At 36.8% G+C, this 23,481-nt stretch overlaps 7 protein-coding genes across 12 annotated transcripts; 3 read left to right on the top strand and 4 right to left on the bottom strand.

Moving 5' to 3' along the window:
• Nucleotides 1-526: 526 nt before the first annotated feature.
• On the bottom strand, nucleotides 527-1,435 carry LOC129567338 (cytochrome c oxidase subunit 6C). 2 transcript variants are annotated; one of them, XM_055444119.1, is made up of 3 exons: nucleotides 1,297-1,435; nucleotides 894-1,072; nucleotides 527-801 (listed from the first exon to the last, which is right to left on the bottom strand). In XM_055444119.1, exons 2-3 carry the CDS (start codon nucleotides 1,070-1,072, stop codon nucleotides 723-725), a joined length of 258 nt encoding a protein of 85 aa, XP_055300094.1. In that variant the 5' UTR covers nucleotides 1,297-1,435; the 3' UTR covers nucleotides 527-722. The 2 variants fall into 2 exon arrangements, with proteins under 2 accessions (XP_055300094.1, XP_055300095.1); XM_055444120.1 differs by having other exon boundaries at nucleotides 1,271-1,395.
• A 1,449-nt stretch (nucleotides 1,436-2,884) lies between these two features.
• LOC129567335 (endonuclease III-like protein 1) lies at nucleotides 2,885-4,605 on the top strand. The gene is made up of 2 exons (XM_055444116.1): nucleotides 2,885-3,859; nucleotides 3,942-4,605. Exons 1-2 carry the CDS (start codon nucleotides 2,995-2,997, stop codon nucleotides 4,265-4,267), a joined length of 1,191 nt encoding a protein of 396 aa, XP_055300091.1. The 5' UTR covers nucleotides 2,885-2,994; the 3' UTR covers nucleotides 4,268-4,605.
• On the bottom strand, nucleotides 4,415-8,301 carry LOC129567334 (serine/threonine-protein kinase TBK1). 2 transcript variants are annotated; one of them, XM_055444115.1, is made up of 13 exons: nucleotides 7,800-8,301; nucleotides 7,480-7,676; nucleotides 6,799-7,381; nucleotides 6,626-6,736; nucleotides 6,117-6,532; nucleotides 5,967-6,042; nucleotides 5,706-5,830; nucleotides 5,540-5,630; nucleotides 5,363-5,449; nucleotides 5,154-5,273; nucleotides 4,978-5,085; nucleotides 4,841-4,906; nucleotides 4,415-4,750 (listed from the first exon to the last, which is right to left on the bottom strand). In XM_055444115.1, exons 1-13 carry the CDS (start codon nucleotides 7,881-7,883, stop codon nucleotides 4,625-4,627), a joined length of 2,190 nt encoding a protein of 729 aa, XP_055300090.1. In that variant the 5' UTR covers nucleotides 7,884-8,301; the 3' UTR covers nucleotides 4,415-4,624. The 2 variants fall into 2 exon arrangements, with proteins under 2 accessions (XP_055300090.1, XP_055300089.1); XM_055444114.1 differs by having other exon boundaries at nucleotides 4,415-4,906; nucleotides 7,800-8,240.
• A 67-nt stretch (nucleotides 8,302-8,368) lies between these two features.
• Nucleotides 8,369-14,729, bottom strand: LOC129567332 (xanthine dehydrogenase). Of its 3 annotated transcripts, none has more exons than XM_055444109.1 (11): nucleotides 14,102-14,729; nucleotides 12,427-13,270; nucleotides 12,154-12,318; nucleotides 11,913-11,976; nucleotides 10,317-11,838; nucleotides 10,208-10,235; nucleotides 9,979-10,146; nucleotides 9,158-9,910; nucleotides 8,993-9,088; nucleotides 8,655-8,920; nucleotides 8,369-8,570 (listed from the first exon to the last, which is right to left on the bottom strand). In XM_055444109.1, exons 1-11 carry the CDS (start codon nucleotides 14,195-14,197, stop codon nucleotides 8,520-8,522), a joined length of 4,053 nt encoding a protein of 1,350 aa, XP_055300084.1. In that variant the 5' UTR covers nucleotides 14,198-14,729; the 3' UTR covers nucleotides 8,369-8,519. The 3 variants fall into 3 exon arrangements, with proteins under 3 accessions (XP_055300084.1, XP_055300085.1, XP_055300083.1); XM_055444110.1 differs by lacking the exon at nucleotides 14,102-14,729 and adding an exon at nucleotides 13,692-13,715; XM_055444108.1 differs by having other exon boundaries at nucleotides 8,369-8,920.
• A 4-nt stretch (nucleotides 14,730-14,733) lies between these two features.
• On the top strand, nucleotides 14,734-15,683 carry LOC129567336 (uncharacterized). The gene is made up of 4 exons (XM_055444117.1): nucleotides 14,734-14,941; nucleotides 15,018-15,151; nucleotides 15,223-15,325; nucleotides 15,408-15,683. The coding sequence occupies exons 1-4, from the start codon at nucleotides 14,840-14,842 to the stop codon at nucleotides 15,609-15,611; spliced, it is 543 nt and encodes a 180-aa protein (XP_055300092.1). The 5' UTR covers nucleotides 14,734-14,839; the 3' UTR covers nucleotides 15,612-15,683.
• Nucleotides 15,684-15,734: 51 nt separating this feature from the next.
• On the top strand, nucleotides 15,735-16,472 carry LOC129567337 (cytochrome c oxidase assembly protein COX20, mitochondrial). Its single transcript, XM_055444118.1, has 3 exons — nucleotides 15,735-15,888; nucleotides 15,973-16,160; nucleotides 16,244-16,472. The coding sequence occupies exons 1-3, from the start codon at nucleotides 15,850-15,852 to the stop codon at nucleotides 16,383-16,385; spliced, it is 369 nt and encodes a 122-aa protein (XP_055300093.1). The 5' UTR covers nucleotides 15,735-15,849; the 3' UTR covers nucleotides 16,386-16,472.
• Nucleotides 16,437-21,625, bottom strand: LOC129567333 (pre-mRNA-splicing factor CWC22 homolog). 2 transcript variants are annotated; one of them, XM_055444113.1, is made up of 4 exons: nucleotides 20,140-21,625; nucleotides 18,353-20,042; nucleotides 17,226-18,283; nucleotides 16,437-17,138 (listed from the first exon to the last, which is right to left on the bottom strand). In XM_055444113.1, the coding sequence occupies exons 2-4, from the start codon at nucleotides 20,028-20,030 to the stop codon at nucleotides 16,560-16,562; spliced, it is 3,315 nt and encodes a 1,104-aa protein (XP_055300088.1). In that variant the 5' UTR covers nucleotides 20,031-20,042; nucleotides 20,140-21,625; the 3' UTR covers nucleotides 16,437-16,559. The 2 variants fall into 2 exon arrangements, with proteins under 2 accessions (XP_055300088.1, XP_055300086.1); XM_055444111.1 differs by having other exon boundaries at nucleotides 16,437-18,283; nucleotides 20,140-20,379.
• Nucleotides 21,626-23,481: the final 1,856 nt, after the last annotated feature.

Raw genomic sequence — 23,481 nt, 5'->3', positions numbered from 1 at the left:
TACCGTACAATTTGAAAGAAGAAGAAAAAAATGCGAATGTAGTGGATTATTAAAACTGGATAGAATTTATGCCGATATCATACATATTCAAATTTTTGTATTTGTTTAGATATTCTTTCGGTTTTCAGTGCATCAATCGAATGGTGATTTGAAATTGATAAAAATTAGATTTGCGTCAAGTATTTCTCTACTGTCAATTGAATATTATAGAAATTAAAATGCTACAGATAATGATTTGTCATGTGAGAGAATAAAAACAAATTTTTCGCTTCGAATAGAATACAAGAATTTGTTAGATACTTCGGGTTGCACGATGTGTTTTTTTCAGAAAGAAAGAAAAATACTGAGTCCTCTATAAACGTGTGTACTTAAGCAAATCTGTGGGCAATTATGCGGCTGGACTTTCTTCAATTTTAACACTTTTTTTGATGTGTTCTACCATTCACTTGAAACCAGAATAGCACAAAAAAATAAATAATATGGAATACCATATCACAATAAATTCGTCAAAAGAAAACACGATTGGTTTCAATCATTAAATGCCAAACAAATACTTGATTTTATTAGATGCATTTCACAAATGATTCACAAATCGGGTCATCAACATTCTGCGCATTACGTATTGTGTTCTGCATGGGATGTTAAAATGCGTCTTTTTTCTTTATTTGTTAAGTTTGGTTGATTTCTAAATGGAAACTAGAAGGATCTGTACATTAAACTATTTATTCATCATCTGGGCCGCAGGATTCGAAGAGGCCAAGCTTTCGGATGCGGTTGAAGTTCTCCTCGATGTCATAGTTTCTGGAAGCAGAACAAAACACATTAACGATCATTAGAATTATGCGAATTCAGAACATTAAATAATTCAAACCCTGAATTGCTGCTAAACTTACTTGTAGTATTCGGCATAGGCAGCCTTTCGTTTGTCATTGACAAAAACTTTGGTGAGGTAAACACTAGCCAAAGCGAAACCAATAGAGATGGCCAAGTGTTTGGTCATGAATTTAGCATGACGGCCTTTCAATTGTGGACGCGGCAAACTGTTGCTTGAACTTGCTACTGCATCAGACATCTAAAATCAAATCAAATCATAATGAAAATTATTAGTTTTTTTTCTCGCATAAATAGCATCCAAATGACATTTGCCACATTATGTAACATCGCACAAATTTATCATTTTTCCAACACCATTTTTCATCGACTCAAAATGCTAACGAAATGAAAATTCCTACACTATCAAAAATTAACTAAAAAATTTTCATATTTTAACCTTTTTATGTTATGTTCAACACTTACGATGATTTCTTTTATTCTGGAAATGTTTCAACCTGAGCTAAAGTTTACTTTCCGAATGTGACAATTGCTGCTAAGATGGAGACTGATTTTTCATTTTTCCACACAAATTATGACATCTCGAAAATATCGAGAGAGAAAAAAATCGCAGAATTAGTGTGGCAACAGTTGAACGAATTATGTGAATATGATTGTGGTTTGAAATTGAATTTTCTGTTTTGCCGAAGCAAGCATTACATTGGATGAAGAAAATAATTTAATTTATTCAAATTGAACCTAACTCACATACAAATTTGACGAAAGGAACGGAATAATTTTTGAATTTTTTTTTTTGAAACCGAATTAATTGAATTCATTTGAAATTAAGTTTCGCATACGGGAAATGAAGAAGCACAATCAAAACACCACAGAAAACTCCGACAAAGTAGAATCCGCAACGACTGGTGAAAACTTGCCGAAAATTGTAATCAAGCCAGATATGAAAACCGCTAGAGAAGTATCGAAAATGACTGCTCGCATGGAGAAGAAAGAGAATCAATTTACTAAAGGAAAGGAAAAATCACTCGGAAAGAAAAGAAAGTGATAGAGAGAAAGCGCCAAAAAGAATCGGGATGCCCTCGAATCTTCTTGTAAAAAGATTCTTTTTTTTCCATCATCGATCATATTATTGTTATATTAGAAACAAAATATCAGGCAATATCAAATGAAATAAAGTAAAATATATTGAAGTATTTATCTGCCATTACTATGGCCTACTAGATGAGTTAAAAAGATAGCAACTTTTTTTAAATTGAAAATGTCAAAATGAAGCATGATAATATTCGCGATAAAATTTCCAGTAAAAAATCTCAAGTGGTAATAAAATTACTTCACGCAAATGTGGGCCAAAATGAGAGTAATAAAAGTGATTTTACGAAAGAAGAATTACAGCAGAGGAGCACGTCGTATGAGCGTAAACCAAATGGAAATAAGGGACTAAGTAATCGTGATGGCGAAGGAAAAACGGATAAATTAATCAATGATCCACAACCAAAGGCTACAATGAGGAAGAATACCAAGCTCACCAAACGTGAAAGTGAAGATAATGAGGATGAGATTGATAACTGCTGTTGTGGCTGTGGCTGTATGAAAAAATTGTGTCGTAGAAAAAAGATGAAAAAGGAAAAAGAGAAGAAAGAGAAGAAAGAGAAGAAAGAGCGCAAATCACCAAAAGCTGAGAAAGTGATCAAGAAGAAAAAAGAAAAGAAAGAGAAATAAAATCATTCGTTTATTTTTAAATAGTAAAAATTATTTATTTTTTAATAATTTATTGACCAAAAAATATAAATAAATATAATTTCAAAGCTTGCTTCGAAACTACCTTCAGAATGTTCGATTAGGTCGTTTAAAAGATCGGAAAAATGACCATATCGAAAATATCGAAAAAGCCGCAAAATGTGGAAACCACGAAAAAAATACATATTACATTTTTTAAAGCTGAATAAAGTTATGAAATAATGGAAAAGAAATGAACGAGGTAAATCGAGATATACATCAAAATTTGAAATAAAAAATTATTTTTCGAGATTAAAACTTTTGCTACGGCAAAGATTTCGATTTTAGCGCTGTTGTTCATTTTGACAGTTCGCTAGACAGTTCAGTTTACAAACAAAGTCACATTGCTCCGTGATTCGAGTCGACACAGTATACATTGTCTTCAAAATGGACCGAAAATTGAATTTGGCAAAAATTGCTGGTAAGAATTCCAACATCACTAAATCGATCGAAAATGCAATCAAAAATACGGCACAACCTCAGTCTGGAACAGAATCTCCGTACTTTTCGCCGGTTGCTGGTCACACCAGAAACAAACGCAACGATGATGCGAAGTCTACCAGTGGTATAAAATTGAAGTCGACCGAGACAAAACCAGCATCAGCATCTGAAACTGTAGGTAAAATTGAGAAAAAGTTGGCCACTGAATTGCAAAAGACGAAGTCAAGAAAACATGTGAAAGTTGAATACGAAGAAAATGAAAACCCGGTTGTCATCAAGAAAGAGATAAAGAAGGAGCCTAATGACGATCAACTACCACCAAAAGGAGCTAAAAAACGTTCATCAGGTGGCACAAAAGCCGATAACATCAAATCGGAGCCAAAAGTGAAAACTGAATCCGGCGTCAGTGATGATTCAGCATCACCAGAGAAACAAGTCAAATGGGAACCGAACAACTGGCGTGAACTACTTGCTAATATACGTGAAATGCGCAAGGAACGCACTGCTCCTGTTGATACAATGGGCTGTGAAAAATGCCACGATGAATATTCAGATGAAAAAACAAAGCGATTCCATCACCTTGTCGCATTGATGCTATCGAGTCAAACCAAGGATGCCGTCACATATGCAGCAATGAGCCGTTTGAGACGCCATGGTTTAACACCTGAAGAAATGGTTAAAACAAGTACAAACGATTTGGAACAACTTTTATACCCGGTTGGCTTTTATAAAACAAAGGCAAAACACATTCAAAAAACGTCGCAAATATTGATCGATCAATTCCAGTCTGACATTCCAAATGATATCAAAGGTTTGTATGAAAATTGTTATTTTGTTTTAGATTTTGTTTAATTTATATAAAATTTCCTCTCATATTTTTCCAATGATATCAGGTTTAGTGAGTCTTCCTGGCGTTGGTCCAAAAATGGCGCATATCTGTATGCGCGTCGCTTGGAATATTGTTACTGGAATCGGAGTTGATGTTCACGTTCATCGTATTTCCAATCGCTTGAAATGGGTACCGAAGGAGACAAAGGAACCAGAACAAACACGTATCGTCCTGGAAAAATGGTTACCGTTCGAAGAATGGGCTGAGGTCAATGAATTACTCGTTGGATTTGGCCAAACTATATGCACCCCGACAAATCCACACTGCGGCGAATGCTTGAATGCCCACATTTGTCCATCCAGCAACGTTAAGAATAAGAAGAAAGCATGAAATCATTTTTTTTTCTAAATATTTACCATTTTCGACTGTAAAATCGAAACATTGTGATTGTCCCCGCTAAAAATGCTCAAATCATTATAGTTCAAATATCAATTAAGTACAAAATTTTCACAAGTATATCAGAATAGTCACCACGGGTTTGGTTCTCGTATATGTATTCTCTTTTATTTCTATAAATTCCAATGTGTAAAACATTCTCTCGTTAAATCTATCAAATACAATCATAAAATCTATGGAAGGATAGATTTAGATCATCTAGAACATAAAAAGATGATGATATGATAAATAATAAAAAATGACATTACATATATATGTTTCAATAGTCAAAATGTGATTGCTGTTTTCTCTTTATAGTCGGCTGTGATCAATCGAATTTGAATCATCTTTGCCCAACGATTGATTTTGGATTGATTCAACGAGTTGAGCATTCGATCGCATGAGATCAAAAATTTCTTTTTGGCACAATGCCATCGTCTGTAAAAGAAAATCATACGATTTTGTTAACCTCAAATAGCAATGACAATTCCATGTTGGTAGGTGCATTTGTTGTTCAGTGTCTCTCACCCGAATATTATTTTGAATGTCCCGAGTGAAAATGGACGGTTCTAATGGGGTGATCACTTCATTTTTCTAAATGAAATAAGAAAAACAAGAGATTATTATATGGTTTCATATCACTACGTTGCTCAAAATACACATACCCGAGTCACATCATTGATTTTGACCTCTTCCTTTTTGCTAAAAATCTGTTCGCGAATCGAATATAAGGCATCATCACAAGTAATCACATCTTTTGCCAAAATTTGCGTCTGCAATAGCAAGAAAGTGTTTAAAACGGAAAGAAAAAGCAGTTTGTTCATAAATCATTGAAAAATACCTTGAGGTAGATGGTTTGTGCCCGTTTATACCAATCAGCCAGACATTCGGCGATTTGAGCCACAACTGGTTTCACATCTTCAACCAGCAACAATTTCATACGCTTACCCGTTTCGGCAATCTGTGAAAGAGTTTTATTTTCTCGGAATCAGTAAGATGATCTTTGTGGAGAAATGAAGAAAAATATTTCGAAATCTGTGTGATTTTTACTTTGATTTTCTCAAGTGCATGGAATTGCTCATCGTTGTATGTTAACGACCGTGTTGCTCGGTCTCGAAGTAAATGCTGCCAGGAATCCTAAATATTGAACACAACAGTTATAATTGGACTAGCACAAATAGATATGAAATGCATGTACAAAAAGTAACTCGGTAAATTAACGCATACCCGCAATCGTTCAATTAAATGCTTTGCACGAGCAGCTGCATTCGTTTTGCATGGACAGTTCTTATCACGTATTGCAGTCTTCCACTCGGAACTATCGCAAAACGAAAATGATATCAATCAAAATGATAATAATAATTTCTGCATTAGACTGAAGCAAGCGACTTACTTGAGCAATTCTTCAACGACAAACTTATTGTAAATCTGTTGCGTTGGCTCAGTTACTCCAGAAATATTATGCTTAAGACTTCTCAACTTATCCATTATGCCAGCCATATCCTCGTTGCAATCAGTCTAATTGTGTGAAAAGAAACCGTATATGAATGAAAGCACTTTTATATTTATGCCAATTAAGCGAAAAAAAAGTGCTCTCGATTTGAGAGTCTTGAAATATGTCAGAAATATGGAAATATTCCAATAAATCACGTACATTCAACGTTAATGTGTTAACAGCATCAGCATATTCCGAAACTGTGCCTGAAAGTTCATCCAAATGTTGGGTTTTCCTAGAAACAATAACAGTTTTTGTTCGATCAACAATCAGCAAAAAAGTCGAATCCAAAATAAACACCAAACTCACTGGAGCAGCTGTGTAATAGTACTACGCAGAACGTCGATAAATTGTTCAACGCTGGATTTCATTAGCTGATCCATGCGTGAGTACATTTCGATGCGTCGCTTGGATTCATGACCAACACTGCAACCCATTTTCGATAAACTGGCATCGTTCTCCACAGACACGGCATTCGGAAATGTTGGGAACTTGGGTAAATCCAATTCGGCCGGAATGGTTACGTTGTTGTTATCGATCGAATACAGGAAAATTGGACTTAATTCGGTGGTTGGTGGGAAACCCTTAACGAATGTATTCGATCCCACTTTCTCCTCCATATCTTGACTGTTCAGTATAAGTATTTGACTTTCTGGCTGAACATCTGTTTGTAATTTGATGTGCTCTTTTATATTGAAGAGTGGCTCATCTTCGTTCATATAAATCTAAATCACATTCAATTTTCAGCATACAATTAGATGTTTGATATCGCTAGATGTTTTTACTTTAATTCAATACAATGAATATAACTGGTTTACCTCAATCGATGACGAACGATTCATGTAGAAGACATGCAACACCTTTTTGCTGAGAATGATTGTGACTTCTTTGAAAAATCGATCAAATGACCACATACGTTGTTGATTTTCCTAAAATGTTTATCGGTTTAAAAGCGAAATTCCCGGTGAACGATAATTTAAATGGAACAAACCTCCAATAACCCGGCTAACAATGGAGTTACCAATTCTTTCAGACCAGTACTGAGTTGACAATGCGTCGGCAACTGACGCGACCATTCAATTTGCCCATTCTCCGATGTCTGTGTGCCAGAAATAACACCAGACGTTTTTTTCGTTGTAATCAAGTGCATGGTTTCCTTGTTTTTACGACCTCCAAACGGTCGAAATGGTAAATTTCCCGTGGCCACATGATACAGCGTCACTCCAATTGACCATAAATCGATGTTTGCTGTGAATGTTTTCGAAATACTTTTACGTAGTACCGCTCTTTCATACAAATCCGGATGCAAATATTCTTCGGTGCCGTAAAGAGACACAAACGGTTGATTATCCTCTAATTCACGTGCAGCTCCAAAATCGGTTAGTTTGTATATCGTTTTACCATCTTCCGAAATGAATTTCATAATATTCCCCGGTTTTAAATCACGATGAACCAATCGATTGTCTCGTAAGTGTTTCATGCCCGCTGACAAATGCTCCAGAACGAGACGAAATTCATGCGCTGACAATCCATACGTGTTTTCAGGGTCATCCAGTATATTGAATAAACTTCCGCTGTGAAGAAAATTCAATTTGGCCGAAGAATTAGAATAATTCGAAATAGATAAGTGATTATTTGATATAATAGTGACATGCATTTAAATCTCACTTACCCCGTACATAACTCCATGACGATAACTTTTCCACGTCCCTCTTGGTCATCTTCAATGGCAAGTAATTTCACAATATTCTCATGATTCACCTTTTGCAGTACTTCAAATTCGCGCATTTGCACATCGACTGGCCGCATATGGGACATTTGATTAAACGTTTTAACAGCAACTGGTTCTCCATTGTGTTTGTTTACTCCCTATGTCCAGGAAAAAAAAAACCAATACCACAAACTCAGAAGGTGAAAGGGCAAAGGTTGAACAACAATGGCGCCTCAGAATGTCATGTTCTTGAGAGAATAAGAAGAAGAAAAAAAAATTACCTGAAAAACAGCTCCGGTTGCTCCTTTGCCCAGAACCGATGTCGTACACCAAACATAATTCGTCGAACCCCGTAGGAATGACATGGCTAATAATCGTGTTGGTTTAAATACTTTCTCAAAATAAATGAAATGTTTCAATTACGCTGCGGAATATTTTCGACGGTCTAGCAAACACATAACATTACAATCACTTTCTAAACTGATCTTATGGCATTTACTAACTTTTTCCATATATTTTTTAGTTGATTAAAGTAAAGTTTGTTGGTTTTGCATTCAAACTAGCTACTAATTTCTTATCGAATACAAACAAAGCGTATATTGATAAGGATAAATCTTGTATTTATTTAGTAATAGTTAAACAAAAACACCGAGAGAAAAAAAAAACAAACAGCTGAGATGCAACCATCACTCAGAAATGACGTTTTGTAAATAAACCACTGTTGCTTAAGAATCGAATGACATTTGATGAATCGCAGTGAAGTTGCTTCAAACGGGAAAAAGAGTGTTGCAACCGGAAAGCGCGCAATTTCATACGTTTTAAATGCTATACAAAACGACGGTACAATCGATTTTGCTACAATTTGTCTGTTTTTTCTTTATTGATCAAATCATTTTTATTTCATTTTCTATTCTATCAAGTCAATTTCATTCTAAAAATATTCATTCGTCGATTTACGTATTTTTTTGAAATTCAAAGTCATAATGCACGGCATTTGACTTTTAAGCCATCACGTTCCATGGTACAAAGCTGTCCGGCTCAGGTTCTGGGAACTAAAAATAGACAGATTTTTTATTTCTCTCAAAATATTGAAAAATTATAACAACGAAGTAAGTGATAATCGACTTGATTTGCACCTTTCTTGTAAAACGATCTTGGCATGCCATTCTAATTCTTGCTGAACTTGCGGGTGAAACTAACTCAACTCTTTCATTCAGACCTTCATCTTTTCGGGCGGATTTAATAGCTTCTCTTATGGCAAAGAAAATGGACGAGGCCAAAAACAGGGGCGGTTCACCGACGGCTTTTGAAGAATATACAGCTCTTGGATTTGGTGCTCCTTTCAACAGTGACACATTGAATTCACCAGGAATGTCAGCAAAACCAGGAATCTTGTACACACCTAAAAAAGCCAGCAATTTCAATTCAGAAATCGTAAGAGACATTTTGCAGAGTTGATTTCAATCAATAATACCAGGTCCACGTGAGAAAACAATTCCAGTCGGTGAATAAACCATTTCTTCGAGTGTGAATAAACCGTATCCTTGCATAAAACCACCTTCGATTTGTCCTAAAAATCGATTGAAACATCCCAATTGAGTTTCATCATTGTATTCAAGTCAGTAAATTACAAAGTTACCAATATCGATAGCTGGATTCAAACTCGATCCCAAATCCATGACAATGTCGGTACGAATGACTTGATGATCACCAGTTAAGCAGTCGATTTCCACTTCAGCACATGCAGCACCGTATGTAAAGTAATTAAAAGCCATCCCTTGGTTTGTATTAATATCATATCCAATGTCAGGCGTTGCATGAAAACCAGTGGCCGAAAGTGAAATCCGGCCGAAATAAGCTTTTGTTATCCATTGGTTCCAACTTTCGTTAGGGTATTTTTCTTTGATTGGCGCTAGACGCTCATTCAACTTTGCACAAGCATCCAATACAGCCATTCCATTCAAATCAGATCCAGATGAGGCTGCTGTTGCCGAGGTGTTCGGTACTTTGTCCGTTCCAGTTTCAGCAATGTGAATACGTTCCGCATCAACACCCAACGCTCGAGAAGCACACTGTATCATTTTAGTATGCAAACCCTGACCCATCTCCGTACCTCCGTGCGATAATAACACCGAGCCATCTTGATAGATGTGAATCAAAGCGCCCGCCTGGTTCAAAAAGAGTGCAGTAAATGCAATGCCGAATTTGGTGGGAACCATTGCAATTCCACGCTTTCTCCAGCGATGTTGATGGTTGAATTCTTCAATTTCTGCCCTACGTTTCTCGAATTCAGCCTGTTCTTTGCACTCATACCAGCATCTATCTACCGTGACATTCGTCAACAATTGATTGTAATGCGTTATTTGATTGCTTTCGTATAGATTTTTCTCGACTGAAATTGAACAAAATCAATTATGAACACAATATCGTATTGAAACTGGTTTTGAAATGAATTCATACCGATTTCAATGACATCTCTTCCTAATGTTTCAGCCACATGACGAATGATATGCTCTCCGGCATACATTCCTTGTGGACCGCCAAAGCCACGGAACGCAGTGTTTGAGGGCAGATTAGTTTTACAAGACCAAGCCAGTACACATGAGTTCGGAATGTGATACGCATTTTCTAGAAAGAGACAAGACCATTTAAGTTCCAAATCAACTTTACTAAATTAACTTTTAGCTACCAAAGTGGAACATTGCTCGTTCCAACACCTGAAAAGGAAGCAAGTTTGTCGATTATGACATTGTATTGAATGAAAAACAAAAATGAATTTAACTAATTGAAAAACATACTGAGAATGACAAATCAATGGAATATCCTGCATTTTGGTAGATTTTAATTTTGCAACCGGTAATTGTGCCATCTTTATTAAATGACACCTTGTACTTATGGTAGAATGGATGTCTGGTGCCAGTTATTTGCATATCCTCATCTCTATCAAGCATACACCGAATTGGCCGATTCATTCGATGTGCGGCTAATGCAACGGGCAAAGCGATTAACATGCCACGTGATTCTTTACCACCGAATCCTCCACCCATTCGTTTGGTTCTTGTTGCGACTTTCGACAGAGGCATCGAACAAACGTGTGCCACCAGTTTCTGAATTTCACCCGGATGTTGGGTTGAACAAAATACTTCCAATTCATCAGCATCACGTGGAATGGCCAATGCTGCATGAGTTTCTAAATAAAAATGCTCTTGTCCTCCCATTCGACACTCGCCTTCGACCACAAAATCAGATTCAGCGAACGCCTTGCGATAATCACCCCGTTCCATTTTCTTCGGTTCTCCGAAGTACGAGTTGTGCTTGATTGCATCTTCAATAGTGACAATAATTGGGCTCAGATCTTCATATTGAATCTTTACCGTTCTCGCAGCCCTCTGTGCGGTGGGTTGATCATCGGCAACAATAGCTCCGATAATTTGTCCTTGCGAGAAAACTTTATCTTTTACAAAAACTGTTTCATCGTGAAAGATGGGTCCGACTTCATTTTCATGATCAGTTAAATCTTTGGCGCAGAAAAACCGATGCACACCCGGTATTTTCAACGCTTCGCTCGGATCAATTGATAAAATTTTGGCATGTGCCTTAGTGCTGATCACCAACGATAAGTACAATTCATTCTCCCATTTTGGCATGTCATCCAAATAGATGGCTTCACCGGTGGTTTGCTTGAATGCTGACATGTGTACTTTTGGCCGACCAACTGGATCGAGATTCGGTTGATTATCAGGTACTTTTTCGTAAAGTTGTGTGTTCTTCGGAATCAATGTATGGAATATGTCTGCACCAGATCGCTCATTCTCTGGGACATCAGAAGTTGCAATGGATTTACGCTCAAGCTTCTGGGCTATATCCAAATAGGCTTTGAAAAAGAGACTCAACGTAAGAGATCGACGGTACAAAATGTTGCCACCCGGAGCATTTGGCGCTAAAGGTAGCTCATTCATCAATTCTTTGTTAATTTTCTCGACGAGTGCTTCGTTCCACACCTCACCGACGGCAGCCGCACAAGTTTTTGGTGTCATAGCCACAGTTGGGGCCATTCCACCGAATGCCATGTTCAGCATTTTAACTTTGTTAGTACCTGGCTCAAACTCAACATTCAATGCAAGATTCACAATAGCAATATCATCGTCACGTCGCTTGGCTTGCTTGTAAGCGAGAAAATGTTGATCTTCAGTCGTATATGGAAACAGAATCGAAACGAGCACTTCATCTGTTTCAATAATATTTCTACGATAGCCAGTAAAGAATCCAACTCCCATCTTTACATAGCGAACTCCACGGGAAATACTCTCAACGCGAAGTCTGCATATTTCGAAATGTAAAACGTCAATTTAAAATAAGAAGAGACACAAAATGGAATTAGAAAAGATTTTTACCTCACTTCAGCTGCCGAACAAACCGGTATCATATCTGAAATGGGACTGCCAGTCATTATGTTACCTAAGAAGATTAGAAATTTAATTTTACGAGATAAGTACTTTAATTGATATTGAGTATTTTGTCCAGTGTGCTACTAAACAAAAGAATGAAAATGACTTTAACGCTAGCACTGAATCCTGATTCGTGGTTGCAAACTTATTTATCGTGCAAAAATTAATCCATCATTTTCGATATTACCTCCAAGAGCAGCAACATTTCGAATTTGTTTGCCAGCAAAATAATGCAGCATGTTGACTGATGCCTTGAACAATCGTGTCTTGTGTTCGGGTAAATTATCGATGAGATTTGCAAATGTATTGTCAATGTCCATCAATGTGACCGCAGCCCCAAATTCAACACCATCTTCACAATACACAGTGGGAAAAAGAGAGGAGGTAAGTGTTTGTTATATATATCTAACACAATTTTTAAAAATTGTTTCATTGATTTTTTGTATAATGTATACAGTACCTGTTAAAATGGAAATGCGGTTCATTTCTGGAATTTGATTCGGCATAATCATGACCGGATAGTGGAAATGCTTGAATTTCACTTCAACTCCAACCTCCGTGTTTCCAACGATTATTTTTGCATTGGGATGCTGCAGTTTCAATGCCAATAAATCGTTTATATTGTTTGGGCGATACCAATTCACTCGTTTTCCATAGAATACAATTGATCGCTTGTCCAGTACGTCTGAGACTTTTAATTCGGGTGGAAAGATGGGTTCCTGGCTTGGATCATGCGGTGCCCATTGGCTGATGTAGAATAATTCATCTCGGTCCTCTTCGGCATCACCGTTTGAACAAGTGCCATTCTGATTTTTACAACATTTTTCGCCCATGGCACATGCAAACTCTTTCGTAAATGTTTTGTAGCCTTCAATGATCGGTCGATAACCAGTGCAACGACACAAATTGCCTTGAAATGCGATCTCCATATCTTTCATTGTCGGTTTCGGAATGCTTCTAAGCAAAGCGTACATTGACATAACGATACCCGGTGTACAGAAGCCACATTGTGAACCGTGCGCCTTAGCTATACGCTCTTGAGCTGGATGCAATTTAGTTTTGGTGTTGCCGATACCTTCGACCGTTGTCACTGCCATTCCGTGCACTGCACACACCGGTGTCAAACATGCATTCGCTGCTACGTGCTTCAATTCGTTGGTTGCACGATTAACCACCTTTGAGAGCATAATCGTACATGCTCCACAACCGCCTTCTCCACATCCCAATTTTGATCCGGTTAAACGAAGCTTTTCACGCAAATACGTCAATAGAGTACATTCTGGGTCCGGATTCTCTTCCACAACCTATTTGTTCGCAATTGAAAATGGTAAACAATATCAGAATATATAGTGCACAAATAGATGAAGCAACGATTTAAATATATATATAGTGATGAAGATGATAGATAGTTCAAAAAACGAACACAGTTACATCTTAATTATTTCATTAAATGCGATTCACTACGACAAATAAAACGTCATTGATTTTTCGCTCACAGAGTAGGTCAGAGTTGCTTTGCATAGCAAAAAAAACTGTGTTCTGTATTATTTGCTTGAAATTATTGCGTCTTTCAAATGAAAGGTACGGCAGCTGAATCAAGTTGATAGCGCATATTTACATTTTGATTGCAAATAAGACAAAGGTTTTATGGTGTTTACAAATAGTAACAAAAGGTTTCATCAAAAAGAGAAACATATTAAGTCTGCACTCAATACCGATACATACAGTTGTCAGCGGAGGAAGATGAGCAGTGAACTACAGAAATTATTTGTTGCACATTGAAAATACGCGGAAAATCATGGGCTAAAACTATATCACACTACACCACACGCGGAGCCGATTACAAATGCCCCAAAAGCTGGAGTACACATTTTTATAAGTTATCTCCGTTTGATTGGAAAAACGGTTGTTGTTGTTTATTTTCAATATCATAAGTGGCCTGTGACACCAACGTCAAATACTATCAGCGTGACAACAACATTTGATTAGTCAACACGAAGACAAGTGGTTTCGATTTCCTTATAATAATCAGCTACGTTGCAGTGAAAGATTCAAAATTTAGTGAAATCAATTGCACTTTAACCTATTTTTTTTTTAATGAAATCGATTGCTTATTCGGTAACCAATCTACTCACTTTTTTCCCATTAACATAAAAAATTAATGGACTTTTTTGAAAACTCAATTCACCATCGGATGTAATGTTTGGTGGCATCGGAGGCATTGGCGGCATATTTTATGAAACAACTTTTTCGTCACACACACACACACACAAAATTTAATATCGATATGCACAAAAAGATCTCGAAATACGATTTTTTTTTTCGCTTGAGTATTTGGAATATTTCGTAGTTTCTAATGAATTTATGATGTGACCACAACGGTATTTGAATTGCAACTGCCTCTATCGCTCTCACGCATGCCGATTTGTAGCACACATTCGGTATTGCTATGTATTCGATGTACGAGCACTATGTACTACTTATATATTAGATTTACTTGTTGATTAAACTTTTATACGATGATAATTGTGTGCATACTTACAGGGGAGAAAAATTATCAATTAAACTCATAAAAATGATTGACACATTGTTGAATGGATTTATGCATTTATTGATTGATGACAGTAATTTTTGTGAAAAAAGAGAAAAACAAATCTTTTCAAAAATCATATACAAAATATACATAGACTTAGATACGTATAAATTACGTATGAATAACTTCATTCATTTGTTCGTTCGTTTAATCAAATGAATGTCAAATTATCGCCAAATGTCACTTGTCAAATTTTTCTAACTTTGGAAAACACCGACCAATGTGTTTCAAACCCATTCGTTTGTTGACACTCTAGAGCAAAAATAATTCATTTTTTAAAATGTTCAATAGAATTCGTGGAATGTCGAGGCTGTTATCATCTCAGTTGAAATCATATCCCCTTCGACAAGCGAGCAATTTATTTGAACCAGACTATTTAGATGTGAGTTTTATTCATAGATGTGACTTATCGACTTGTGACTTACCCAATTCAATCGACTTTTAATTCAAACTTTTAGGCTTTAAAACCAAAGCATCCCGTATATCCGTGTGTTGATTTCAAAGTAACCGGCTATGACTTTGCTGTATTGGAATCGTTCCAGAGATTTTTGCATCGGACAGCTGATTCATTAGATTTGGATGTTTCGGAATGGTAAGAAGACGATGTGCAAAATCTACGATGTGTCAACAATACATTACTGTAATTGGAATTATTCCTTGTAGTTGGGCTATACCGCCAAAGCATATGCATATAACAAAACTCAAGACGAAATCAACAACTGTCGAAGGACAGTTTGACTTGAAAGTTTACGAGAGAAATGTGCAGGTTTGTTCATCAAATAGAATACAATGATTGAATTGATAAAACAAATGAATACAAACAATAATTGCATGTTCAACATACACAGGTATACAATTTACCGGCGCATTTTTTCCCAGTTTATTTGCGTCTAGTGCAGGCAGCACTTCCCGAAGGGGTAACACTCAATGTAGTCGAACATCAGCCGGATCATGATGAAATTCGATATGTACCTGACACCGAATTGAAAGAACTGCAAAATGAATTAGAAGAATTGGGCGGTGCTCGGAAACTTAAGAAAAAGAAGAAATAAACAGCCTTCGTTTATTTAGTTTTAGATGTTGTGTTAACAAAAGAGAAAATAAATTTTTCATTCATTTATTTATGCTTTTGAATTTTCGATTGAACATAACCTATAAATTCATTGCTATGGCTATGCGTTGACAGCAAATGTCACTCATTCAGTTTGGTTATGTGAACAAAACACACAAAGTTGCAGGACAAAAATTGAACACAATTGATTTTTCTGATTTTCTTCGTTGGATTTAACGATGGCTGATATTGAGGATGAACAAGAAGAAAGTCGCAAGGTTTGTTTGGAAAAAATATTCGATTGGATTTATGCTGACTTCTGAATTTGTTTAGTATTGATTTCTTGATTTATTTTGTTGCAGACATTGACGCTGTTTGGCCGCGATGTTTCGAAAATACCGTGCTTCCGGGAGAGTTTCCTAAATGGAATCATCGGTGGTATAGCCATCGGTGTTGGTACATTTATGCGAACCTCAAGGCCACGACAAGCTTGCAATTATGCAATGGCATCGTACACATTGATAACACTGTCCTACTGGTCATATTGCCGGTATGCTATATAAGGACAAATCTATGCATCAATTTCGATTGAATTGAAAAAAGTGATATAATATCTCATTGCTTTTCATTTAGATACGCATGGTCGAAGGAGAAATTCTTTGTGGCGCAAGTACAAGAAGGCATGAGACGACACGCAATTTATCAGGGAACTGACTTAGAAAGAGAAATCCGAGAAGAATTTGATAAAAGTGAACTTGATGTTAAAGATGCATAGTGTAATCATTTTCCAATTAGCTGTTAAAGATTAAAGATACATACACGTATATTTTGAGTTCAAAAAAAAATATTTATTCATCACTTCAAAAAAAAAGAATTCATCAATACAAATTGGTTATTTATTTTATTAAAGTTGCTGTAAATTTTCCACGTTGGATTGTTGTTTGAATAATCAACCTCGTTCACTGGATACTTTTCGTTCTTTGCGCGAGCGATATTCGTCACGTTTTTTATGTTGTGGTGACCGATTACGACTACGTTCTCTGGACCGATGCCGACTTGTGCTTCTGTCACGGCGGCGATCTCTATCTCTATCCCGTCGCTCTCTGTCCCTATCTCTGCTACGCGGTCTTTCATTTTTATCATTCTTTCCATTTTTGTCGTATTTTTCGTTCCGATCATGTTTATCGTTTTTGTCATATCTCTCAACTCTATCTGAACTTTCATCCCTAGCTCGTTTCTTTTTCGAACCATCTGAATCTTTGCCCTTGCTTTTTTCGTGTTTGTAATCCCGTTTATCGCGTTTGTCCGAATCGCTTTCATCATCATATTTTCGTTTTTTATGACCATTTTCCTCTTTTTGACTTGATCGATCTTTGGAACGTCTTGATTTAGAATGTTCAATACTTCGGTTTCTCTTACGTTTGCGTTCGCTTGACCGACCCGATCGATCAACTCTGTTGTCTGTTCGTCGATCCTTTTTCGCATGGTCTCGCTTTTTACGATCCTTTTCATCATCGGTCTCTGATTTCTGCAATGGAAAAACATAATTAATCCTCAATAATTGCTTGTCTGGTATTATCACGCCAGTATTTAGGCCGAAGACCGTTTGCCTTACCTGTTTTGATTTCGATGTTTTTCCCTTGTCTTTCGATTTTTTCTTGCTCAATCGTTTCTTCTTTTTCTGTGGTTCACTGTCCGAACTGCTTGAGCTGCTCGACGATGAATCGCTCGATGAACTGGAATCACTGCCACTGCTGGTGCTGCTATCCGAACTACTACTACTGCTACTACTACTACTGCTCGAGCTCGATGAACCATCACAATTTTCGCCTTTCTCCGGCACAGCTGGTGTTGGAACCACTTTTGGTGCGTTTTTCAAGTGCTCACGTAACTCATCGGTTAAACCACCCAAACCAATCGATGTAAAGAAATTGATGGCAAAACGTGTATTACGTGGATTATCGCGCGGAAAGAGACCGGAAAATGAATTTTGCAGCGTTGGATCCTTAAGGCGGGCATTCAGTTTACTTAAGCCCATGTATTCGGCCAATTCTTGAAATAAAATTTTGATGAAAATTCGACTTGAGCTCGTCGTATCTTCTTCGTTGAGTTGAATGCAATCAAACACTTCCCAATGTATGGCATCGGTAAACAGAAGGTGAGCGAAAAATTTACCCACATTTCGCAAACGATTCGTATCCAAACGATGTGTTGTTCCATATGTATTGCGGAAAATTTCTTCAAATGGTTCAATATAAATTTTGTTGATTAAACAAAACCGTTGCGCCAATAGCCCATAAAATTTTTCGTATGTTCTCTGTTCGGCACAACAATCCAAAAACATGTGGCACAATTCCATTTCTTGGCCGGGCTTGAGTTCCATTTTCATAAGTTTGTGTGCACATTCTTCATAATCCAAACTGGAATGAATGGTCAAGTAAATGGTTCGACGTAATGCAACCAAATTCGTTTCGGTGGCATCAATAATAGCGTCATTTGTTTTCTCTGGTTCGGCCTCTTCTTCATCATCTGACTCACTGCCACTTGAGCTACCGCTACCGCTTGAATTGTCATCGTCATCTTCATCGCTTGCATCACTTCCAAGCAGTTCTTTACTCAAGCCCTTATACTTTTCCTCGGTAGTCGCATACTCCGGGTCAAATTTAAACACATCTGTAAGCAAAAGAGTTTCACATTTAGAATGATTCGAATTAATCGCTGAACTTTTTCCATTATACTTACTCAAAATATCTTGGGTATCGGTTGCTTCATCCAACATTATCAAATGCGTGTATTGATCGTCCTCCTCGACGAGCTCCAGTTGGTCGGTTACAGCGACATGGTCCTTGAAACCGTCTTTTCTTATTTGAAACACCACCTCAATCATGTACTGTACACGTTTGTCCAGTTTTCCTTCGTGCAAAATATTTTTCAGCATTTCAAAAATGGCATTGATTCCCTTGGACGATACTTCTTGCAGCTTCATACCACATTCCTTCAAAAATGCAATCGCCACTTCAACGGAATCATCTGTTGGCATTTCGACTAACAGCGTAAGAATTTCCAGTGCGAGAATTTCATGTGCAACTCGTTGATTAATTAAATGGGCAATAAAACGTGTGGCTGAGAGGCATATCGGTTTATCGTTACGTCGGAAACCACGTTTAAATTGAATGACCAAACGATGCAGCAATAATTCACCCATGTTTGGAAACTTTGAATTGATTACGGCCACCAAAGCGGCATAAACGTGGGTAAACGTTGGTGATGCAGCTTGTGCCTGTATTATTGATCGACACAGCAAACCTCGACCACGAACAATATTTTCTTTCAACAACTGACGTGTGATTACGCCAATATTATCCACATTTACTTTGTTAATGAATCCATGAATCGACTTTTTGAGCGCTTCCCATGCAATTCTTTGATACGCAGCCGATGTTTTATCTGTAATTTCCGCTTGTAATGCACGCAATTTGGCCGGTGGAATGTAAGCGCCTCCCGTTTTTGAAGTTAAAATATCAACAGTTTTCTGTTGCTTTTTCGGTATGGCTTCCGGATTTTGTTTTTCAGGCTCCTTACTTTTCGACCGGTCTCGCTCTGAACGACGATTTTTATCATCACGACGTCTGTCGGAGCTTCGGTCTCTTCTTCTTCTTTCGTTACTTCTGTTTCGTCGTTCAGGGCCTCTTCTTCTTCTCTCATTATCCCTATCTCTTCGGCCATCGTTGCTACGATCTCTGCGTCGGCGGCTGTGTGATCTAGAACGGCATGACCTGGATTGTCTTGACCGTGAACGGCGTGATTTGGACTTTGAACGGGTCTTTCGCCGGCGTGAACGTGAATGTGAACGTGAACGTGAACGTGAACGTGAACGTGAACGTGAACGAGAGCGTTTAACTTCCTTTGACCGTTTCGCTTCGAGGGAAGGTGAGCGCTTCATCTCCTTAGATTTAGACCGTTTCACTTCTTTAGATTGAGAACGCACATCGTTTGGTGACCTTGACCCACGCGAATTGTTCTCTTCTGGTGATTTTTGTGGTTCATCTGACGATCGCTTGGTAGATTCATGTTCTCCGTTTGTTACATCAACATTCTGAACTTGCTCTTTTGCAACAGGTTCGGTCGGTGGAGGAGACCGGGAGCGTTCTTTTGATTTCGACTTGGAGCGTTCTCTTGATTTTGACTTGGAGCGTTCTCTTGATTTAGACCGATTTGAACGGGCTGGTGAACCATCGGGTGTTTTGTCTTTAATTATATCATTCTTTTCAACCGATACATTAGGCCCATTAGATGCTGATCGTCTAGATGATGAAGATGATGAACTCGACGAACCGGATGATGAAGATGATGAATCACTATCCGAATCAGATCCACTGGATTGGCTGGATGGGCTCGAATCACGTTTTTTGTCACTCATTGTTCCAAAAAACTGCGAAAAAACACACATGTTTTTGAAAAAAAAAATTGCTTACGTATATTATACGTATAAGCAAAAAATGCTTGACAAAACTAAATGGCACACTTACCGGCGTCACTTGAATATTCTGCTACAATTCTTGTTTTATTATCTAATACAAAATCACCTTTTTCAAGCAAAAAAACTATTTCGATGATATGAATACAACCAAATCAACAATAAATTGTTAGATTTTTGGAAAATAAAACAAATATTTCTCAATTTTGCTCCATCTGCGTTCTATCAGTAGTCGACAAAAACTGACGTTTTGCGTTGTGAAGCACAATCATTCAACCGCCCGCTGTAAAACGTCAAATTGTATTCAACACGTATGAAATGTACTTAGCGACTCATGTATTTAACATGTTTGTGTACACGTATTTAAACACAACAAACTTAAATATTCGATATTGTTCATGATTCAAAAAAAGATTTATCTATAGTGAATTATTTCAAACAAATTTTTATTACTTTTTCATATATCATGTCATCGAACTGAACTGTGTTGGCGAGAATTATTATAATGTAAAAAAAAGACAAATTCACGAATGGAACATGATTCAATTGAAATCTCTGGGAAAATTGTTATGATGCATAGTAATGGGCCATAAATGATGACCTAGTTCTTCATCTGAACCAAAGGATTAATCAAATTAATTGAGAGTTTTCTATTTATAAACATGGTTAAAAGTGAAATAGATATAAAAAGTCATGAACACATGAAAATTTCAGCTTTGGAACTTCGTGAGGCAATGAAATATGGCAATATTATAGGATTCTCGTGTGCTGCACAGAATGCAAATACCTTCAGTGAGAAAAAATTCAGCATTTATATGATGTAGTAAAACTACATTGGACGTCTGTATTGTTCATGTTTTCCTTTAAAGAAATTTGTTTAAAAAATCGATATCTGAGCTGTTGAATGGGATATGTGAGCAAAAAATACTAGACTAGTACTATTACTGGCTCAGTGTCTGTTCATTCCAAAATAACAATTCATTTTTGGTTTTCTCACGGTTTTAAGCCAAATTTCCATGTGATATTTTCTGCGACTCTCTTCATAATGAAACCTTTGCGAATAGTTGAAATGTAATTGTGCAGATACACTAAGCACCTACCAATAGCGAAAATCGTAGTGAAAATAAAACTTTAATTGTATTGTACGCCCACTGTAACAATTGAACGTTTTTTCATCCTTTTGAAGAAGAGTCACGACCAACAATTGTGTATTAATTCAATCGTCTATAAAATGTGTGCATGACCGTAGCGATTCAACTCTGTAAAGTTCAACTTTATCAAACCGAGGAAAAAAATCACAGAAATTCAAACCAAAACCGAACAAAACATAAAAATCTCCCTCAAGAAAGTTCGCATGCTGTGTGGTTTTTGTTTTAATAAATTTCGGTAATAAATTTTAGGTTGCCTGACTTTTGCTCTTATCTTCTGTGTTTTCATTTGAATTTGTTTGCAAGATTTCGTTCTGATTTCGTAAATTCATTCGTTTTGGTTCAACGCAAAACTTGTGCTAAAGCTTTCCAAGTGAAAATGGATCGTGGGCGTTATTCGGATAGAACACGCCTATGCAAAATAATTGCGAGCAACAGCATTCCTCTCATTCCGACACACACACGCACGCACAGATTTATGCTTTCAGTTATGTTGAGTCCTTAAAGAATTTTCGAGCGATTGAACACAATAATGGTGCTATTTTTCGGATATATATTGATACGTAGCGAATGTCGTTTCAAAACATAGAGTATCATCGCATTTACTGTCATTTAAGAGCTCAGCTAAAATCAATAATGTCTGGTACTGTTTTAATAACGTGCTCAGAGTTTCTATATTTATAGAGTACCTTTGCTCTGCTCGATGACAAAAAGGATATAACTGTGATTCGGCATCTACGTGAGTTGATTCGAAACTAGGCAACCATTTTGATTTTCATGTTTCTCGGGTTTTCCATCAATCTGTTGGCCAACGCAAAATGTTATTTATGAACTTTATGCATTCGATCGTCGGGTGTGAGTTCAAGCTATTTTGGTCTTCAAAATAAATTTCCTTGAATCTCCTTGCTTGAATATGATGTTTTCGTGTCTTATGCTTAAAAATGTTATGACGTTCTAGATTTAAATATCTTCTCTGCTAAAAATAACCGAAATAGACCTACGAAAAAAAATATTAAATGTTTTGTTGAAACATGAAATTCCGAAGGTCGAATCTCAGTCTGAGCAAAAGACGATTCCCAGAAAAAATATATTTTTGACTTGAAAAATAAGCACCACCCAATAATCTTTGGTGCGAAATGTATGATTTGCCCTTGGAAAACCGTCGAAATAGCCACTTGAAAATGGTTCAAAATAGAAATTAAAATTCTCATCAACGAACCCACGTCAAGTTCAATAATACTCATTTTGCTATATTAGCACAAGAGGCTGATTTACCATCATCATAGAACATCGAAATTGAATATAAATCCACTCGACGTAATGATTGTCTGTTGTGAAGATTGTATTATTTTTTTCCAGTTGAATAACGCGATAAGGATGCTCAAATAATGTTTCCAAGGTGACTTTTCGATTCGAAATGCTAAATCGTTGAATACGAGTGCAAAACAGGCGAAACTTTTGTTCGGATTTAAGCAACCGAAATGGAAACGATGAAAACTATTACGCATTTTGAAAATAGCAATTATTTTTACGTGATTTACTAGGAAAACGCAATAATTTCAAAGACATTGTCCATTAAAGAACATTTAAACTGAGTGTTTTTCGACCAACATCTCTTTTACGCTAACAGCAATTCGTACACGATAGTGGCAGTGTGATAGTTGGTGTGAGCGAGACAAAGTTTGACAGAACACAATTTGGTTGTGTCAGTTTAAATGTTATTTGAAAATTGGTTTTGAATGGTTGAAATGTTGTTGTTGTCAGACAAATCAATGCTGTTCGAAAAAAAAGCGATGAAGATAGAGATTATTTTTGAATATACACTTTTTTCAACATCAAGTTTTACCATCGGAACCATTCATTTCATCATTTTTCTACCATTCCGTAAATTAGGTAATTATTGTCAATAATAAAAGTATGCCAGTTAGAGTTAGTGTGAAATTTTTCATTGAATTTTGATGTAGTGTTCAAATTCTTTTCTATGCATTCACATGAAAATCAGAATGCTTTTTGCAACAGCATTGTCGGGTACAATGTGTAATTATGCAATGCACAAAACGGACACGTTCAATTGACATCGTCGCAAAGTGTTGAATGCATTTCAAAAGTTCCATCATTTTCATTGCATCTACGGCAAACGTTTTATTGTCAGTAAAAGTGAATAATGGCGCAGAAAAAAATTGCCTTTTAATTAGTAAAGTGAATGTAAAATCCCTGGAATTTTCTCTTTCAATTATCGTCAATCG

Source organism: Sitodiplosis mosellana, unplaced genomic scaffold, assembly GCF_009176505.1.
Source record: "Sitodiplosis mosellana isolate CC-2019 unplaced genomic scaffold, AAFC_SMos_1.0 Smas_scaffold_11, whole genome shotgun sequence".
NCBI classification, from domain to species: Eukaryota; Metazoa; Arthropoda; class Insecta; order Diptera; family Cecidomyiidae; genus Sitodiplosis; species Sitodiplosis mosellana.
The sequence above is the reverse complement of the archived record's forward strand: the minus strand, read 5'-3'. Positions and strand labels throughout refer to the sequence as shown.

What these genes read in the sequence shown, in the direction of transcription:
- LOC129567336 (XM_055444117.1), top strand. Translation starts at nt 14,840, where the DNA reads ATGTTCAATAGAATTCGTGGAATGTCGAGGCTGTTATCATCTCAGTTG. An exon ending in TTGAACCAGACTATTTAGAT is followed by an intron (nt 14,942 to 15,017) that starts GTGAGTTTTATT and finishes TCAAACTTTTAG; the next exon opens with GCTTTAAAACCAAAGCATCC. An exon ending in TTTACGAGAGAAATGTGCAG is followed by an intron (nt 15,326 to 15,407) that starts GTTTGTTCATCA and finishes CAACATACACAG; the next exon opens with GTATACAATTTACCGGCGCA.
- LOC129567337 (XM_055444118.1), top strand. Translation starts at nt 15,850, where the DNA reads ATGGCTGATATTGAGGATGAACAAGAAGAAAGTCGCAAG. An exon ending in AACAAGAAGAAAGTCGCAAG is followed by an intron (nt 15,889 to 15,972) that starts GTTTGTTTGGAA and finishes ATTTTGTTGCAG; the next exon opens with ACATTGACGCTGTTTGGCCG. An exon ending in TCCTACTGGTCATATTGCCG is followed by an intron (nt 16,161 to 16,243) that starts GTATGCTATATA and finishes CTTTTCATTTAG; the next exon opens with ATACGCATGGTCGAAGGAGA.
- LOC129567334 (XM_055444114.1), bottom strand. Translation starts at nt 7,883, where the DNA reads ATGTCATTCCTACGGGGTTCGACGAATTATGTTTGGTGTACGACATCG. An exon ending in CAACCGGAGCTGTTTTTCAG is followed by an intron (nt 7,677 to 7,799) that starts GTAATTTTTTTT and finishes TCCTGGACATAG; the next exon opens with GGAGTAAACAAACACAATGG. An exon ending in AAATCAATGATGTGACTCGG is followed by an intron (nt 4,907 to 4,977) that starts GTATGTGTATTT and finishes TATTTCATTTAG; the next exon opens with AAAAATGAAGTGATCACCCC.
- LOC129567335 (XM_055444116.1), top strand. Translation starts at nt 2,995, where the DNA reads ATGGACCGAAAATTGAATTTGGCAAAAATTGCTGGTAAGAATTCCAAC. An exon ending in CATTCCAAATGATATCAAAG is followed by an intron (nt 3,860 to 3,941) that starts GTTTGTATGAAA and finishes CAATGATATCAG; the next exon opens with GTTTAGTGAGTCTTCCTGGC.
- LOC129567332 (XM_055444108.1), bottom strand. Translation starts at nt 14,197, where the DNA reads ATGCCGCCAATGCCTCCGATGCCACCAAACATTACATCCGATGGTGAA. An exon ending in TTTATGTTAATGGGAAAAAA is followed by an intron (nt 13,271 to 14,101) that starts GTGAGTAGATTG and finishes GCGAACAAATAG; the next exon opens with GTTGTGGAAGAGAATCCGGA. An exon ending in GAATCCAGCTATCGATATTG is followed by an intron (nt 9,089 to 9,157) that starts GTAACTTTGTAA and finishes ATCGATTTTTAG; the next exon opens with GACAAATCGAAGGTGGTTTT.
- LOC129567333 (XM_055444111.1), bottom strand. Translation starts at nt 20,030, where the DNA reads ATGAGTGACAAAAAACGTGATTCGAGCCCATCCAGCCAATCCAGTGGA. An exon ending in CGATACCCAAGATATTTTGA is followed by an intron (nt 18,284 to 18,352) that starts GTAAGTATAATG and finishes TTTTGCTTACAG; the next exon opens with ATGTGTTTAAATTTGACCCG.
- LOC129567338 (XM_055444119.1), bottom strand. Translation starts at nt 1,072, where the DNA reads ATGTCTGATGCAGTAGCAAGTTCAAGCAACAGTTTGCCGCGTCCACAA. An exon ending in GCCTATGCCGAATACTACAA is followed by an intron (nt 802 to 893) that starts GTAAGTTTAGCA and finishes TTCTGCTTCCAG; the next exon opens with AAACTATGACATCGAGGAGA.